At 41.8% G+C, this 19,796-nt stretch overlaps 1 protein-coding gene across 1 annotated transcript; it reads left to right on the forward strand.

The window, feature by feature from the left end:
- The first annotated feature begins 394 nt into the window (after nt 1–394).
- Nucleotides 395–19,243, forward strand: LOC145876312 (uncharacterized). Its single transcript, XM_082972104.1, has 2 exons — nt 395–686; nt 17,307–19,243. Exons 1-2 carry the CDS (start codon nt 395–397, stop codon nt 19,109–19,111), a joined length of 2,097 nt encoding a protein of 698 aa, XP_082828230.1. The 3' UTR covers nt 19,112–19,243.
- Nucleotides 19,244–19,796: the final 553 nt, after the last annotated feature.

The following is a 19,796-nucleotide window of genomic DNA, read 5'->3' on the forward strand; positions in this document are numbered from 1 at the left end:
ACGAGGTGGCCGAAGCAACATCAACAGCCGTCCAGGTGAAAGGAAGCAAGACTTGGTATCATCTCAACCACTGCACCAGAGTCCCAACAGAAAGGAAGAAACAACCGGATAGAAAAGAGGATGCTGATACACCAAACGGGGACGCGACAGGAGAAGAAGCAGCGGAAGAAATTGTGGCTCCAAAAGGAAGCCAGGAAGCTAACAGGCCAAGTGGAAGCCAAGAAACAACTGATACACCACCAACTGCTCTCAGAAGAAGTAAACGAAGAAACAGGGCGGGAGAAGAAACCTGCCAACCAACAATATTCAAACCTGTGGGACCAGAGACTCCAAGGGGAGGGGGGGAACGATATGCCTGATACTCCTGGTGATATGCCTGCTGTGGCAGATATCTATGGCGAAAGCCCAATACAATGGGACCCAGAAGTACACCCCAGAGAATGGGAACAATTCTTCCCTGGAATTAATGACTACCCAGATGGGGAGCCAGGTGGGTCAGAGGAGGGAGATCCACAAGCTAAAGAAGGAAATACCCCTACAGGAGCCACTGAAGAAGGAAATATCCCAACAGAAGCTACTGAAGGAGAGACGAGCCCAACAGGAGCTGCCGAAGGAGAAACTACTCAAACAGCAGGAGGAGAAACTTCCCAATGGAGAAAAGAGGGAGACGTTCCACGGGCCAAAGGGCAAGGGACTTTTCCCACAATTGACTTCTCGACACTCACCCGGTCCCCTTGATGAACAATTGAATAGGAAAAAAAGAGAGGAACCTGCCGAACAACCGGGTAGGACAAACAAGGTTAGCATTCCAGTCCCACCTCAGATCATAACGGAAACAGGAGAACAAAGATCGGTCACGATATACAGGGTAAAACCCCTACCTGATGTCGCGTACTGTGGATGGACTCATCATCAGACGAAGGGAGAAGTGATTTGGGATCCGAAAGGATGTGACTTAACAATAACCAAAGAAGAAAATGAATGGGTGCTCAGCATAAATAACATTGAACCCGTTGAAGGAGAAGAATTTATAGTTGAACTGGCACGTACAGGACTGACTGAAGGGAGCAGTTCAACCACCATGAAAATCGAATTCACACCGGCACCCAATCTAGAGGTGCTTACAACGACTAGAACCACGACGACTGTGGCAGCTGCTGTACACACCACAGTGGTCACCACCAGAGTACCAACTACTACTCTGGGTGAAAAATCCACTATACCTACAACAAAACCAAAAGCATCAGAAACAGCAGGGTTCTTTACTGACATTTGGAACTTGTTGACAAAACCCAACAGTCCACCTCAAGAGAACGACGCGGATGAAACAGCAAATATGTTAGAACCAGAACCGCTCAAGGACAAAACATTGGAAGAAGCAGTAAAGAATGATTAGTATAAATGGGCTAGGTATACGGCGGACAGACATTGAATGGACGATTGTATCTTGTGCAGCAAATCACCCTTGTCTGAAGTGTTAATAGTACCTGAACCTGCATCATTTGACAGTTGTGCTAATTGGAAAAATGCTAATTGTAAACCGGGAAAGTACCATATTCCTTTGTGACATTGAATGCAGAATGGCCTTGGGTAGTACTAGGGGTAAAACTATGTTAAATTAGACTGTACTGGCTAATAAGGAATGTGCTGCATACAACATTAAAACTGATTTAACTAGACCTCACATAGAAAAAAGTACTGTGGTTAAGGGAAAATATTAATGTTTCTATAACTATGGTATTGGTGGGATTAACGTAGGAAACACAACTGTTAAATGTGACACTATCTGGGTGTTAGAGATTGCGGGGATTAGCAAATTTGATGAGAAAGGATTAATTACCAATAGGAGGGGTTCATGTGGCCACATCACTCAGGTTGCACCATCTCTTACTATGTTAAAGAACCAAGATAGAGGTATTGCTGATAGCTTTTGGATGTGTGGGAAAAACAAACTTCTGAATGTTCTTCCTGAAGAATGGACTGGATTATGTGCTTTAGTCAGAGCAGTCCAACAGGTTACCGTCATCAAAACACCACAGGAGGAACATGTTAAAACTAGAACTAGGAGGGAGTACGAACCAGATCCTAGAGTGTACCTTGATTCAATTGGACAACCCAGAGGTGTGCCCAACGAGTTTAAGGCCAGAGATGAGATTAAATCTGGATTTGAATCTATATTTTTGTGGGTAACACCCAATAAGAACTTAGAGTGGATTAATTATATATACTATAACCAACAAAGATGTATTAATTATACTGACTCTGCCTTGACAGCCTTAGGAGAACAGGTAAAGGCCACAAGCCAGATGACATGGCAGAATAGGGAAGCTCTCAACTGGCTTTTGGCAGAGAAAGGGGGAGTTTGTGTAATGTATGGAGATGCTTGTTGTACTTTTATTCCCAACAACACTGCACCTAATGGAACATTTTCCCTAGCTATGAATAAACTTAAAGGCTTAAGAGCAGAAGTAAAGGTGAATGCGGGGTTTGATTCTCATGTCTGGGATTGGTTGGACCTGGCTTTGGGAAAATGGGGTGCTATGTTTACTAGGCTGGCCATTATGATGGGTGGAGGTCTAGTAGCATTGGGCATTGTATTTTGCTGTGTGGTGCCTTTGGTTAAATCACTTGTGGTCAAAACCACTGTTAAAAACAGATGGCAGTACATGGAGCAGACCCTAGACATAAGAGGGGGGTCAAGAAAGAAGTTTAAGGAACATATACTGGATCCACCTCTCATAATCAATCCTGTCCCTGGTAACCCTGGACATTATACGGACAAGTATGGAAAACCTTGCAATGCTGTTGGAGGACCCCTTGATTGACCTTTTGGTAATCCTAACTGTCGTCATGGGGTAATTCTTGGGGGAGGTTATGAGTGCCATGATTGGCGTCCTGGTGGGTTTCCTGTGTATGCCAAAGACCCTGATTCAGATGAGATAGTGCTTGTCCATGTACACAAAAAATGTCTGCAACCCAGGCGTTGCAAGTGGTGCTCCCAAGAGGACAATGATGGACATTACCATCATCCTGAACCCTTATTATGTGCAATGTGTCAAAGAGAGGATTGCCCTATATGTGGAAATAAGGAATGTGCCCCTATGATGTAAATTCTGGTATGACTTTGAACAAACCTTAAGTGTATGTCGTATTTTATGTTTGTTTTATGGTTTTCATACATATATAAATGTATGCATTTTCTTTTAAATTTAAGCCAGTTTTGCCTTCCTAAAATGAGGATCATTTATTACACGCTAGGTAACAGAAGGTATTCCGGTTACAAGTGTCTACGGACCATGCCCTTAATCTTCTAGCAGTAATGAGTGATGTATGCTTAATTTCTGTTAGAAAGGGGTCCGCGAGGAAGAATCGTGTCAATTTGGAATGTTGTCTGTAACTTTTATTTTTGCTCACTCAGGCCTTGTTCAGATTCATAGTAAGAATATTAACTTTAATTAGGTCTATTATGTTTATTATTCTTTTAAATTCTTGTTATATTCTATACTCTACATAACTGAGATAACCTCAGACAAGGCTATGTACTACGTGCTCATGCTTCTTCATAGTATACTAATTTGTTATGTGTATCCTCATTTACTATTTTAAGCCTGACTGGATCTTTTACTCCTACCCATGTTTGAGATGTTTGGTCCAGTATATGATTATGTTTTATCTGTTCACATTTCGTTCAACACACTTACTATTCTATGTATCTATTATTTTGCTTCCATCCTTATTGTCTCTAGTTTAATCAGGTTTGATGTGGGACTAATTAGTCCCAGAGGAGGGATTTATGTGGGAGACTGCTGAGGGAAAGAAATATAAATACATTAGCTAGCGAAAGAGGAGACTGGCAGCTGGCCCTGAGTGGAGATAACAGGTGGCCATACATCCCCAAGTAGGAACCACGCAACGGCCAGGCAAGCTGAATGTATGGCCATGACTAAATATATGCCAAGCGTAAGCATGCAAAGCATGCCTTATTTTCATATCCATATGAGGAGAATCTAGCCACCAAAATGTTAGAGCTAAAAGCAGATGAGGGCGTTATCCAGCCACTACTATGTTAGAGCTAAAAGCAGATGAGGGCGTTATCCATTGGGTTGAAAGAAAATGGTGGCAGAACGCATGGTTTTACTTCATTTACATAAAGGGTGGACCTATGTATTGTATGTGCATAAAAGCAGAGCCGGGGCCTAAGGAAGGGAGTCGTTGTTCCGCGGACCGGCTCGGCTTTACTACTCTGTATTAAAGACTATATTAAATTTACAAGTTCTTGTAAGAAGTGTTATTCTTAAGACAATTTTCCACCACACTAGCAGGCTGGTTAAGTTAGCATTAGCCTAGCTAACATCTCCGACCATGCGTTCACTGAGCTACTCTCCTGCTAAAGAAGAGGACATCACAGTAAAACAAGAAGTAGAGGGTGAGGCCGTTACTGTGAAAGAAGAAAAAGACGCGTTCAGAGTGAAAGAGGAGGAGGATGTCACAGTAAAAGAAGAGGAGGATGCAGTTTATGGAGTGAAAGAGGAAGAGGGGGAGATGACTGTTACATCGATAGAGGAGGAAACTGGACATCTGGGCCCGGTTTCCCAAACGCAACTTAAGGCATCCAATGGTTCTAACGGTGAACTTAGCCATAAGATGGTTTTGAGAAACCGTTCCCCGATTAACACTAGTAAGTACTGTCTTAACAGAGGCACAAACTCTGCAGTTGTTGAACTGATGTTTGGTGTTAAAGGGGAAATATAAAATTTCTACATCCATATTTGGACTTTTAAATGATTTATATATAGCCATTGATTCTTGAAGAATATAACACATGCCTCATGAGCTTAGTTTACCCCATCAGATCCCCAAATAAGCTTTTTTTTACTCCAACATCTAGAAACAATGTAAATCAACACTGTACAGCCTCAACATGGTTAAAACTGTAATGTTGATATCATGGATGGTCAGTCATTGCATCCATAGGTCTGTCTATGCATTTGAAAGTAGTTACATTTCTCCAAACCCATCATCTTATTACCAAAACAGTGTTTGAACCGCAGATTGGTTGAGTGATTGCTGTGTGAGTTTTTTTAAACAGCAACAAAATGGCTGCCTAGAGACTTGGTTTGGTAAACAGCTGAGGGATGGGGGAAGGAGAAATGTAATCACTCTCAAATTGAAAGAGAAAGCTATTGTAGCAACCTTCAGGCTATCCCCTGAATTCACTACACTATGAATACAAAGACTGGCTGTTCATGATGTCATAATGATAGTTTAACCAGGTTTCTAGGCTAAATAGTATATTCTAGAATTCATCCATGATGTCATAATGATAGTTTAACCAGGTTTCTAGGCTTTATAGTATATTCTAGAATTCATCCATGATGTCATAATGATAGTTTAACCAGGTTTCTAGACTATATAGTATATTCTAGAATTACCAGTGTAGATTTCCTGTGGGGGTCAAATTATTACAGCTGTTGATAAGTCATTGTATAATATTCAGACAATTTTTTCATGCCATTACATAAAAGGCGAAACATTCCTAGATTCAATAACATTCATGAATTGGTTTGAAACCTTTGTTTTAAACCCTTCTCAAAGTTGGTGCCTTGACGGATTTGTGAAAGACGGTTTGTCAAAAAACACTTATTTAAATGTTACCTTTATTTAACCTGTCTGGGCAACGTGGGACATTTGCGTCCCACCCTAGTCAACAGCCAGTGGAATCATGTCGCGCAAAATACAAATACCTCATAAATGCTATCACTTCAATTTCTCAAATATATGACTATTTTACACCATTTTATAGATACACCTCTCCTGAATCGAACCACGTTGTCCAATTTCAAAAAGGCTTTACAGCAAAAGCAAAACAGATTATGTTAGGAGAGTACCCTGCCAAAAATAATCACACTGCCATTTTCAAAGCAACTAGCATGCATCACAAATACCCCAAAACACAGCTAAATGCAGCGCTAACCTTTGACAATCTTCATCAGATGACACTCCTAGGACATCATGTTACACAATATATGCATTTTTTGTTCGATAAAGTTCATATTTATATATAAAAACAGCATTTTACATCGGCGCGTGACGTTCAGAAAATATTTTCCCTCAAATGCTTCCGGTGAATCAAATATAATATTGTCATTCAAAGAATTATAGATTAACATCTCGTGAATGCAACCGCATTGCCAGATTTAAAAGTAACTTTACTGGGAAATCACACTTTGCAATAAACGAGGTGCTATGCTCAGAAAAATAGGCTAGGCGATACAGGTTAGCGCCATCTTGGAACCATCTAAAATCAAATATACTATTGTAAATATTCACTTACCTTTGATTATCTTCATCAGAAGGCACTTCCAGGAATCCCAGGTCCACAACAAATGTAGTTTTGTTAGAAAAAGTTGTTAATTTATGTCCCAATAGCTCCTTCTTGTTAGCGCGTTCCGAAGGCTACTCATAATTTACGAAGCGCGCGCGGACTTGTCCTCACGAATGTGCAAAAAAAAATGTATTTACGTTCGTTCAAACATGTCAAACGTTGTATAACATAAATCTTTAGGGCCTTTTTCAATCAGAACTTCAAAAATATTCAAGGCGGACGATTGCATTGTCTTACTAAACGTTTCAGAGCGAGAGAGTACCCACGGGCACGCGCATCATAGTAGTAATGGCCCTCCCTCTATGACAAACTTTCCAGGCCTCTCGTTCGGTCAGTTTTTACCGGAGAAGACTCAAACCACTTTGTAAAGACTGTTGACATCTAGTGGAAGCCTTAGGAAGTGCTAAATGAATCCTAACTCACGGTGTGTTTCATAGGCAAAGGGTTGAAAGTGATTCCACAAATCAGATTTCCACTTCCTGTTAGGGTTTGTCTCAGGGTTTTGACTGCCATATGAGTTCTGTTATACTCACAGACACCATTCAAACAGTTTTAGAAACTTCAGTGTTTTCTATCCAAATCTACTAATTATCTGCATATTCTTGTTTGTGGGTAAGAGTAGTAACCAGTTTAAATCGGGTACGTTTTTTATCCGGCCGTGAAAATACTGCCCCCTATCCCCAACAAGTTAACTGGGCAAGTCAGTTAAGAACAAATTCTTATTTCCAATGATGGCCTACCCCGGACAACGCTGGGCCAATTGTGCACCACCCTATGGGACTCCCAATCACGGCCGGTTGTGATACAGCCTGTAGTGACACCTCAAGCACTGAGATGCAGTGTCTTAGACCGCTGTGCCACTCGGGAGCCCCAAAATCATGTTCTAGTGCTGTCCCCAACTAAAATACATCTTGGTCAACCAAGAGTCATCTGTTCTTTCTACAAATCGCCCCATGTGTTTTTATAAAATCAACTATATGTACGTAACTTGTCTGATGCTGTAAGCATGCTGTTTGATTAAATAATTACAGATACACAAGTTACTCGAGGGAGCCAGTCACCAATTTAACCAAGAAAAACTCTTCCCTCCTCCTCCCCCCGCTGCTGCTGGACTTCGTAAATTCTGCCGTTTTGCTCCTGAAGTTTTTTTCAGTAATTGACTACACCAGAGGTCGTAAAACTTTTCCATTTAGAGTGACAATGTATCTTACCATTTCTACCGATTTGCGTGCCAGTTAGGATTTTCATATGCATATTTTACTGGAACAGTTTAATTTAATTCATAATAGTATCTCAAAATCATTGTCTGTGATTAATCTACATTCTATCTAAATCTAAATGAAAATTATACAAATCTAAAAGTAACTTTTATTGCCATTGCCAACTATGTAAAAATAAACTTGAAACATTGTATCAACTATCAATTGGGTCCTCCGAAACTTGTGATAGCAAGCTTGCAACATTGTATAAAATATTCTCGGCCCTCAGTTTCCCGGCGCCAGTGAGTTCAGGACAGACACAGCTGTCGGCTATTTGTGCAAAGGAAAAGAAGTAATCAGGTATTTTATGACATTTCCACTGGATCAGAGCATAACATTTTTCCCTTTCATGCCGAGTGGAAATATTTTACGAAAATACTTAGAGGAACTATTGTCGTACGCAATTGATTTTGATTAGACTTTGTTTACTTGCTGTTTGAGGTGAAGGAAAAATTACTTTGAGAAGCTCCACAACTCATTAGTGGTGGTGCATTAAGACAATCAGAAATACTATCAGACATCCCCAAATGGGCACATTTATAGGCCTACATTTGCGTGCAGGCCAGGTAGACTAGTCCTACTTCTATATGCGTAATTAGGTGTGCGTCCTTACTCAACATTGACAGGAGTGTTTCAAGCAAAGACAATTAATAAATTGCGAGGTCGGATCTGGGTGGTCTGCCAGGGGCCGTTTCATTTAGTGTCCGTTTGGGTCGGCATGGGAATTGATTGTCTATAGTATGTTGTACCGAAGTTGACCGAATGAAAGGGAACAGTAGTTATAGTCATAACGTTACGCTTGTCATATGATGAACTTCAACTTAAATACTGGATCTTGCTGTCGGACAGTTTTTTTTAAATTCTGAAATGCACTCGAATTACGTATCATTTAGTGGCTCCTTATGTTATGCTGGGAAAACAGTTTTCGTGGGCACAGAAATACTGAATAATTTCAGAGTTTGCTAAATCCAATGGTTTTTAACTGAGATTCATCTTGTAATCCAATGGCGTGTTGTAAATGTTATGTTTTTTTCGTCTTTTTTAAAATATATTGCAATATATTTCAATCTTTTTTTTCCATTTTTAAATTAAATACACCTTCCGGCAACCCGCCTCACCCATTATAATACGGATCTGCTATTTTTTAGGCCTTATAGCTAGAACCTCCATCAGCAGCTAACCAGCTAATTAGCTGGCAGCTATTTAGTCATTGTTAACCACTGCTAGATGTCTTTACCTTTTTAGCTCAGATACCAGCCGCTTTTAGCCTGGATAATACCTGCCAGTCTGCACAGCGCGATATCAACCCTGAGCATATCGAACTGTTTTTCTCCACTACATCACCGTATTCCTGCCGTAAGCTCTGGACCATTACACCGGATAATCGCAGCTAGCTAGCTGCTACCGAGTGACCTAGCCTCAAGCTAGCCTTGAGCCAGGCCCATCTCCCGGCCTGCTCAGTGGACCCTAGGATCACTCAGCTACACAGCTGACGCCTCCCGGACTCTTCACTAAGACGACTAGAAGCCACTACATCACCGGATTCCTGCTGTAAGCTCTGGACCTTTGCACCAGAGTGGCTATAGTGGCTAACGCCCTTGTCCCGAAGCTAGCACCAGTTAGCCTCGAGCCGGGTGTATCTCCCGGCTAGCAAACAAAATTACTCCAGCTACAATACCTCTTTTGCCAATTGGCCTGGACCCTTTGTCGACACAGAGCCCCGCCGATCCATCACGACTGGTCTGTCGACGCAATTCCGTCTGATGTGCCTTCAACTGGCCTTTGCCAGATGTCGGTGATGCCCTTGTCCCGAAGCTAGCACCAGTTAGCCTCGAGCCAGGCGCATCTCCCGGCTAGCGTAGTAATGACTACCTAACGGCTTCCCTGGTTCATATATTCCTGTTCACTGGACCCTATGATCACTTGGCTACATAGCTGATGCCTGCTGGACTGTTCATTAATCACGGTACTCTGTTTTGTTTATCTGTTGGCCCCAGCCTCGAACTCAGGCCCTGTGTGTAGTTAACTGACCCTCTGCCCATTCATCACCACTTTACCTGTTGTTGTTGTCTTACCCGTTGTTGTCTTAGCTAGCTCTCCCAATCAACACCTGTGATTGCTTTTTGCCTCGCTTTATGTCTCTCTAATGTCAATATGCCTTGTATACTGTTGTTTAGGGTAGTTATCATTGTTTTATTTTACTGCGGAGCCCCTAGTCCCACTGAACATGCCTCAGAGAACTCTTTTGTCCCACCTCCCACACATGCGGTGACCTCACCTAGCATAACTGGTGCCTCCAGAGATGCAACCTCTCTTATCGTCACTCAACGCCTAGGTTTACCTCCACTGTACCCGCACCCTACCATACCCCTGTCTGTACATTAGGCCTTGAATCTATACTACCCAGCATTCTGCTCCTTTTATTTTCTGTTCACAACGCACTAGATGAGCAGTTCTGATAGCCTTTAGCCGTACCCTCATCCTACTCCTCTGTTCCTCGGGTGATGTAGAGGTTAACCCAGGCCCTGTGTGTCCCCAGGCGCTCTCATTTGTTGACTTCTGTAACCGTAAAAGCCTTGGTTTCATGCATGTTAACATCAGAAGCCTTGTTTGTTTGACTCACTGCTTTAGCACACTCCGCCAACCTTGATGTCCTTGCCGTGTCTGAATCCTGCCTTTGGAAGGCCACCAAAATTCTGAAATTTCCATCCCCAACTACAACATTTTCCGTCAAGATAGAACTGCCAAAGGGGGAGGAGTTGCAATCTACTGCAGAGATGGCTTGCAAAGTTCTGTCATACTTTCCAGGTCTATGCCCAAACAGTTCGAGCTTCTAATTTTAAAAATGAATCTCTCCAGAAACAAGTCTCTCACTGTTGCCAGCTGTTATAGACCCACCTCAGCTCCCAGCTGTGCCCTGGACACCATATGTGAATCGATTGCCCCCCATCTATCTTCAGAGTTTGTTCTGTTAGGTGACCTAAACTGGGATATGCTTAACACCCCGGCCGTCCTACAATCCAAGCTAGATGGGCACCCTCATAGATATTATCCTGACCAACTTGCCCTCCAAATACACCTCTGCTGTTTTCAATCAGGATCTCAGCGATCACTGCCTCATTGCCTGCATCTGTTATGTGTTCGTGGTCAAACGACCACCCCTCATCACTGTTAAACACTCCTGCGAGCAGGCCTTTCTAATCGACCTTGCCCGGGTATCCTGGAAGGACATTGACCTCATCCCATCAGTATAGGATGCCTGGTTGTTCTTTAAAAGAAATTTCCTAAATAAGGATTTTCTTAAATTAGCATGCCCCTTTAAAAAATGTATAACTAAGAACAGATATAGCCCTTGGTTCACTCCAGACCTGACTGCCCTCGACCATTACAAAAACATCCTCTGGCGTACTGCACTAGCATCGAATAGTCTCCGCGATATGCAACTTTTCAGAGAAGTCCGGAACCAATACACACAGTCAGTTAGGAAAGCAAAGGCTTTTTCAAATAGAAATGTGCATCCCGTAGCTCTAACTCCAAAAAAATTTGGGACACTGTAAAGTCCATGGAGACTAAGAGCACCTCCTCCCAGCTGCCAATCTGCAGTGAGGCTAGGAAACACTGTCACCACCGATAAATCCACAATAATGGAGAATTTCAATAAGCTTTTCTCTACGGCTGGAGATGCTTTCCTCCTGGCTACCCCAACCCCGGTCAACAGCTCCGCACCCCCCGAAGCTACTTGCCCAAGCCTCCCCAGCTTCTCCTTCATCAAAATCCAGATAGGTGATGTTCTGAAAGAGCTGTAAAACCTGGACCCGTACAAATCAGCTGGGCTAGACAAGCTGGACCCTCTTTCTAAAATTATCTGCCGCCATTGTTGCAACCCCTATTACTAGACTGTTCAACCTTTCTTTCGTATAGTTCGAGATTCCTAAAAATCAGAAAGCTTCCGTGGTCAACCCCCTCTTCAAAGGGGGTGACACTCTAGACCCAAACTGTTACAGACCTATATCCATCCTGTCCTGCCTTTCTAAAGTCTTCGAAAGCCAAGTTAATAAACAGATCACTGATTATTTCGAATCCCACCGTACCTTCTCCGCTGTGCAATCCGGTTTCCGAACTGATCATTGTTGCACCTCATCCACGCTCAAGGTACTAAACGATATCATAACCGCGATCGTTAAAGGACAGTACTGTGCAGCCGTCTTCATTGACCTGGCCTGTTGTCCGAACCTCTGGCAGTCTCTATGGGGGTACCACAGGATTCAAATCTCGGGCCGACTCTTTTCTCTGCATATATCAGCGATGTCGCTCTTGCTGCGGGTGATTCCTTGATTCACCTCTCCGCAGACGACACCATTCTGTATACATCTGGCCCTTCTTTGGAGACTGTGTTAACCTCTATGGGACCGGCGGGACGAATTCGTCCCACCTACGTAACATCCACTGCCAGCCTGTGGCGCGATTTTCAAAATCTTCAAAATCCTATTACTTCAATTTCTCAAACATATGACTATTTTACAGCCATTTAAAGATAAGACTCTCGTTAATCTAACCACACTGTCCGATTTCAAAAAGGCTTTACAACGAAAGCAAAACATTAGATTATGTCAGCAGAGTACCAAGCCAGAAATAATCAGACACCCATTTTTCAAGCCAGCATATAATGTCACCAAAACCCAGAAGACAGCTAAATGCAGCACTCACCTTTGATGATCTTCATCAGATGACAACCCTAGGACATTATGTTATACAATACATGCATGTTTTGTTCAATCAAGTTCATATTTATATCAAAAACCAGCTTTTTACATTAGCATGTGACGTTCAGAACTAGCATACCCCCCGCAAACTTACGGGGAATTCGCTAACATTTTACTAAATTACTCACGATAAACGTTCACAAAAAGCATAACAATTATTTTAAGAATTATAGATACAGACCTCCTCTATGCACTCGATATGTCCGATTTTAAAATAGCTTTTTGGTGAAAGCACATTTTGCAATATTCTAAGTATATAGCCCAGGCATCACGGGCTCGCTATTTAGACATCCGGCAAGTTTAGCACTCACCATAATCATATTTACTATTATAAAAATGTCATTACCTTTTGTTGTCTTCGTCAGAATGCACACCCAGGACGTCTACTTCAATAACAAATGTTGGTTTGGTCCAAAATAATCCATCGTTATATCCGAATAGCGGCGTTTTGTTCGTGCGTTCCAGACACTATCCGAAATAGTAAAGAAGTGTCGCGCGCTTGGCGCAATTCCTGACAATAAAATTCAAAGTATTCAATTGCCGTACGTCGAAGCATGTCAACCGCTGTTTAAAATCAATTTTTACGTCATTTTTCTCGTAGAAAAGCGGTAAAATTCCGACAGGGAATCTCCTTTTCGGCAAACAGAGGAAAAAATCCCAAAGGCGGGGGCGGTCGGGGTCACGCGCATAAGCTAGTGTCTCTTGATGGGCCACTTGAGAAAGGCGATAATGTGTTTCAGCCTGGGGCTGGAATGACGACATTCTCTTTTTTCCCGGGCTATGAGAGCCTATGGACGACGTGGGAAGTGTCACGTTAGAGCAGAGATCCTTAGTAAATGATAGAGATGGCAAAGAAGTTCCAGAAATGGTCAGACAGGCCACTTCCTGTAAAGGAATCTCTCAGGTTTTGACCTGCCATTTGAGTTCTGTTATACTCACAGACACCATTCAAACAGTTTTAGAAAATTTAGGGTGTTTTCTATCCATATGTAATAAGTATATGCATATTCTAGTTACTGAGTAGGAGTGGTAACCAGATTAAATCGGGTATGTTTTTTATCCAGCCGTGTCAATGCTGCCCCCTAGCCCTAACAGGTTAACCTCTTGCTTCGAGATAGGATCCCGTTAACGGGATTGTTTGACAAAATAGCATGGCATGAAATTTTAAAACAACAAAATTCTAATAATTTCAATTTTTTAAAACATACAACTATTTTACACCATTTTAAAGATACACTTCTCGTTAATGCAACCACATTGTTCGATTTCAAAAAGGCTTTACAGCGAAAGCAATACATTACATTATGATAGGACACCACCAAAACAAGAAAAGCCACACAGCCATTTTCCTAGCAAGGAGATGCGTCACAAAAACCCGAAATACAGCTAAAATTAAGCACTAACCTTTGACGATCTTCATCAGATGACACTCATAGGACATCATGTTACAAAATACATGTATGTTTTGTTCGATCAAGTTCAGATTTATATCCAAAAACAGCATTTTACATTGGCCCGTGATGTTCAGAAAATGTTCACACACAATGTGCACACATATTACAGAAATACTCGTCATAAACGTTGACAAATTACATAACAATTATTTAAAGAATTATAGATATACTACTTTTAATGCAACCGCTGTGTCAGATTTCAAAACAACTTTACGGGGAAAGCACATTGTTCAATATTCTGAGTACAGAGCTCAGCCATCAAAGCAAGCTATACAGTTACCCGCCAAGTCATGGCATCTGCAAAACTCCAAAATAGTGTTATAAATCTTTCCTTAGAAAATAAAGGAAAGCCGCACACTCTAAGAGCTCAGATGCAAAAATGTAATAACCAACGTTTCGACAGCGAAGCTGTCTTCATCAGGGTATCATCAAACACTGCGAGATGAGTCATTTATATAGTGTCAAGAGACACACAGGTGTTTGTAATCATGGCCAAGTATGGCCTAATATCATTGGTTAACTCAAATATTTAAAAAATGGCATACAAAGAACATACAAAAAGACAAACAAATGGATAGCATACGATCATAGCATTTGTAGTCTAAAATGTATCTAACAAACAATTACAATGGCAAAATCACAATTATCACAAAAATTGCTTCAGATCAAAGTCTATGTTGAGACCGAAGGGAGCAAGGGTCTTTAAATTAAATCTTTCCTTACCTTTGCTGATCTTTGGCAGAATGCACTCGAAGGATTCCCACTTCCACAAGAAATGTTCATTTGTTCGATAAAGTCCATAATTTATGTCCAAATACCTCCGTTTTGTTGGCGCGTCCAGAACACTATTCCAAAGGCACGAGACGGGGGCGCACATAAATAGACGAAAAGCTCAAAAGTTCCATTACAGTTTGTAGAAACATGTCAAACGATGTTTACAATCAATCTTTGGGGTATTTTTAATGTAAAAATGCGATAATTTTCCAACCGGACAATAGCGTATTCATTCCAGAAGGAAAAGAAGGAAAGGCGCGCCTCACCAAGTCCCATGTCCTCAGACAGGCCACTCATTGACTGAGCTCCTGTTTTCTGTCTAGTAACAGGAGAAGGATGAAACCCCCCTGCAGGCCCCCCTGTGGCTCAGTTGGTAGAGCATGGTGTTTGCAATGCCAGCATGGTGTGTGCAACGCCAGGGTTGTGGGTTCGATTCCCACGGGGGGCCAGTACAAAACAAATGTATGTATTCACTACTGTAAGTCGCTCTGGATAAGAGCGTCTGCTAAATGACTAAAATGTAAATGTAAATTTAAACCAGTTTCTAAAGACTGTTGACAGCCAATGGAAGCCTTAGGAAGTGCAACATGACCCCTTAGACACTGTAGTTTTGATAGGAATTCAAAAGAAAAACTACAATTCTCAGATTTCCCACCTCCTGTTTGAATTTTTCTCAGGATTTAGTAGATACAGTATGTAGATACAGTACGAGTTCTGTTATACTCACAGACATCATTCAAACAGTTTTAGAAACTTCAGAGTGTTTTCTATCCAAATCTACTAATAGTATGCATATCCTACCTTCTGAGTCTGAGTAGGAGGCAGTTTAATTTGGGTACGTTTTTCATCCGAACGTGAAAATACTGCCCCCTATCCCTAAGAGGTTTTAACAAACCTCCAAACGAGCTTCAATGCAATACAGCACTCTTTTGGTGGCCTCCAACTGCTATTAAATGCTAGTAAAACAAAATGCATGCTCTTCAACCGATCACTGCCCGTACCAACCCGCCCGACTAGCATCACTACTCTGGACGGTTCTGACCTAGAATATGTGGACAACTACAAATACCTAGGTGTCTGGTTAGACTGTAAACTCTCCTTCCAGACTCATATTAAGCATCTCCAATCCAAAATTAAATCTAGAATCGGCTTCCTATTTCACAACAAACCCTCCTTCACTCACACTGCCAAACATACCCTCGTAAAACTGACTATACTACCCATCCTTGACTTCGGTGATGTCAGTTTCAAAATAGCCTCCAACACTCCAATCAGCAAACTGGATGCAGTCTATCACAGTGCCAACCGTTTTGTCACCAAAGCCCCATATAGCACCCACCACTGCGACCTGTATGCTCTCGTCGGCTGGCCCTCGCTACATATTCGTCGCCAAACCCACTGGCTCCAGGTCATCTACAAGTCTTTGCTAAGGTCGCCTTAACTCAGCTCACTGGTCACCATAGCAACACCCATCCATAGCACGCACTCCAGGAGGTATATCTCACTGGTCATCCCCAAAGCCAACACCTATTTTGGCTGACTTTCCTTCCAGTTCTCTGCTGCCAATCACTGGAACGAATTGCAAAAATTGCTGACTTTGGAGACTTATATCTCCCTCACTAACTTTAAGCATCAGCTATCTGAGCAGCTTACCGATCGCTGCAGCTGTACACAGCCCATCTGTAAATAGCCCATCCAACTGCCTACCTCATCCCCATGTTTTTATATACTTCTTTTGCTCTTTTCCACCCCAGTATCTCTACTTGCACATCATCATCTGCACATCCATCACTCCAGTGTTAATTTGCTACATTGTAATTACTCTGCTACTATGGCCTATTTATTGCCTTACCTCCTTACTCCATTTGCACACATTGTATATAGATTTTTCTGTTGTGTTATTGACTGTACATTTGTTTATCCCACGTGTAACTCTGTGTTTGTGTCGAACTGCTTTGCTTTATCTTGGCCAGGTCACAGTTGTAAATGAGAACTTGTTCTCAACTGGCCTACCTGGTTAAGTAAATAACTAAAATCTTAACTTTATTGACAACACCCAAATGGATACTGTCATTAACGCGGTTCTTCAATAATTACACATAATTCTTAATGCTTTAGCAAACATATTAAACAGGACATTCAAATATCCTTACAATTATAATCCAAGGTAGTGTGAAATGTACTCATAAGCAACCTGGAAATGGAGGTTACTCCCCTGAGTTTTCCCCCATTCACATTCAGAATACATTGTGAAAAACTAAAATCTTTGCTCACCATTTTTGCTCCAGGCAGATATAGTACATCCATAACTATCGCTTTCCTCATTAGCAGGGAGGAGTTTCTGCAATCAAATTGCCCTCGTGCTGCAATTTTAGCAAATACAGAAAGGGGCCTATATTGGAGACCAAAAGTTGTCTGGCACACTGCTTAGAGTTTCAACAACATTAATATCTTATTTCTAGCCTACAATCATCGATGTTACTACTAATGTGAAAACAAGACAAAATATGACTATTCTTGCTCATTTTAAGGCAAATGTCAAATTTTTACATTCATTACAGACGTCAATTGTTGTATAACATCATGGCTACGCTGTTGGCATCACCTTTTACAGTGGATTACCGCTGTTGTGGGCCTTTAAATCATCTGTATGACTTTGTTGTTCACACAGGAGAGATACTTCACTACCGTGGATCCTCTGGGGAGCCTCAACAACCTCATGATGCTGACAAGGCAGAGAAGAGTCTCTCCACATTAGAACACCTCAAGAAACACCCACAGAGATCCACAGGGAAGAGAACTCACTGCTGCTCTGACTGTGGGAAGAGGTTTGTTTCTCCAGGACATTTAAAATCACACGAGAGAATACACACGGGGGAGAAACCTTATAGCTGTGCTCAATGTGGGAAGAGATGCACCCAGTCAACAGACCTTAAAAAACATGAGAGAATACATACAGGAGAGAAACCTTATAGGTGTGATCATTGTGGGAAGAGTTTTGTTCATTCTGGGAAGTTGACTGTACACAGGAGAATACACACAGAGAAGCCTTATACCTGTGATCAGTGTGGGAAGACATTTGTTCAATCTCACCAGCTGACATTACACCAGAGAATACACACAGGAGAGAATCCCTATTGCTGTGATCAATGTGGGAAGAGTTTTACAAGATCTTGCGAACTGACATTACACCAGAGAATACACACAGGAGAGAAATCGTATAGCTGTGATCAATGTGGGAAGAGTTTTGCTGCATCTAGCAATCTGACTGTACACCAGAGAACACACACAGGAGAGAAACCTTATAGCTGTGGTCAATGTGGGAAGACATTTGTTCAATCTCACCAGCTGACATTACACCAGAGAACACACACAGGAGAGAAACCTTTTAGCTGTGATCAATGTGGGAAACGTTTTGCTTCATCTAGCAATCTGACTCTACACCAGAGAATACACACAGGAGAGAAACCCTTTAGCTGTGATCAATGTGGAAAGCGTTTTGCTGCATCTAGCAATCTGACTCTACACCAGAGAATACACACAGGAGAGAAACCCTATTGCTGTGATCAATGTGGGAAGAGTTTTACAAGATCTAGCAAACTGACATTACACCAGAGAATACACACAGGAGAGAAACCTTTTAGCTGTGATCAATGTGGGAAGAGTTTTGCTGCATCTAGCAATCTGACTCTTCACCAGAGAATACACACAGGAGAGAAATCTTATAGCTGTGATCAATGTGGGAAGAGTTTTGGTCGATTTGGGCAGCTGACTGTACACCAGCGAACACACACAGGAGAGAAATCTTATAGCTGTGATCAATGTGGGAAGACATTTGTTCAATCTCGCCAGCTGACATTACACCAGAGAACACACACAGGAGAGAAACCTTTTATCTGTGATCAATGTGGGAAGAGTTTTGCTGCATCTAGCAATCTGACTCTACACCAGAGAATACACACAGGAGAGAAACCCTATAGCTGTGATCAATGTGGGAAGAGTTTTGGTCAATTTGGGCAGCTGACTGTACACCAGAGAATACACACAGGAGAGAAGCCTTATAGCTGTGATCAATGTGGGAAGAGTTTTGCTGTATCTAGCAATCTGACTCTACACCAGAGAATACACACAGGAGAGAAACCTTATAGCTGTGATCAATGTGGGAAGAGTTTTACAGAATCTGGCAATCTGACAAGACACCAGAGAATACACACAGGAGAGAAGCCTTATAGCTGTGATCAATGTGGGAAGAGTTTTTCTGCATCTAGCAATCTGACTCAACACCAGAGAATACACACAGGAGAGAAACCCTATTGCTGTGATCAATGTGGGAAGAGTTTTATAAGATCTAGCAAACTGACATTACACCAGAGACTACACACAGGAGAGAAACCTTTTAGCTGTGATCAATGTGGGAAGAGTTTTGTTCATTCTGGGAGTCTGACTGTACACAGGAGAGAAACCCTATTGCTGTGATCAATGTGGGAAGAGTTTTATAAGATCTAGCAAACTGACATTACACCAGAGAATACACACAGGGGAGAAGCCTTATACATGTGATCAGTGTGGGAAGAGTTTTGCTGCATCTAGCAATCTGACTCTACACCAGAGAATACACACAGGAGAGAAACCTTATAGCTGTGATCAATGTGGGAAGAGTTTTGTTCATTCTGGGAATCTGACTGTACACAAGAGAACACATAGAGGAGAGAAACCTGCCCAGAGATAATCTGATAAAAGATCTCTGATCAAATATCAGAAAATACATGGAGTTGTTTCATGATATCAATAAATAAACTTCACAATGTAGAATGTTAACACATTGTAGTAGGACAATGTAGACACCTAAACGTTTGCCCCTTCATCAATTGATTTCAACATGATATGGATATTAGCCTTGGGGAAAATCCAGGCTCTGAAAGGGTTGTTACACTTACCACGTTGGTGACCCACTTGAATCAAAATGCAACACTTCAAAATGTATCTGGCTGTTTTCTACCAGTTGTCCTCTAACCAGGGATGTACACATTATTCCCAGATTCCGTGTGGTTTTTGAGCTGTTAGTTTTAACAGGACGTGCAACTTCATCTCCCTCCTGTCACACAAATGATTTTAGCATGATATCGATGAATAAGTGTTGTGTTCCTTTGTTTAGCGACCC

This window comes from Salmo salar, unplaced genomic scaffold, assembly GCF_965601325.2.
Source record: "Salmo salar unplaced genomic scaffold, fSalSal1 ptg000578l, whole genome shotgun sequence".
Classification (NCBI taxonomy): domain Eukaryota; kingdom Metazoa; phylum Chordata; class Actinopteri; order Salmoniformes; family Salmonidae; genus Salmo; species Salmo salar.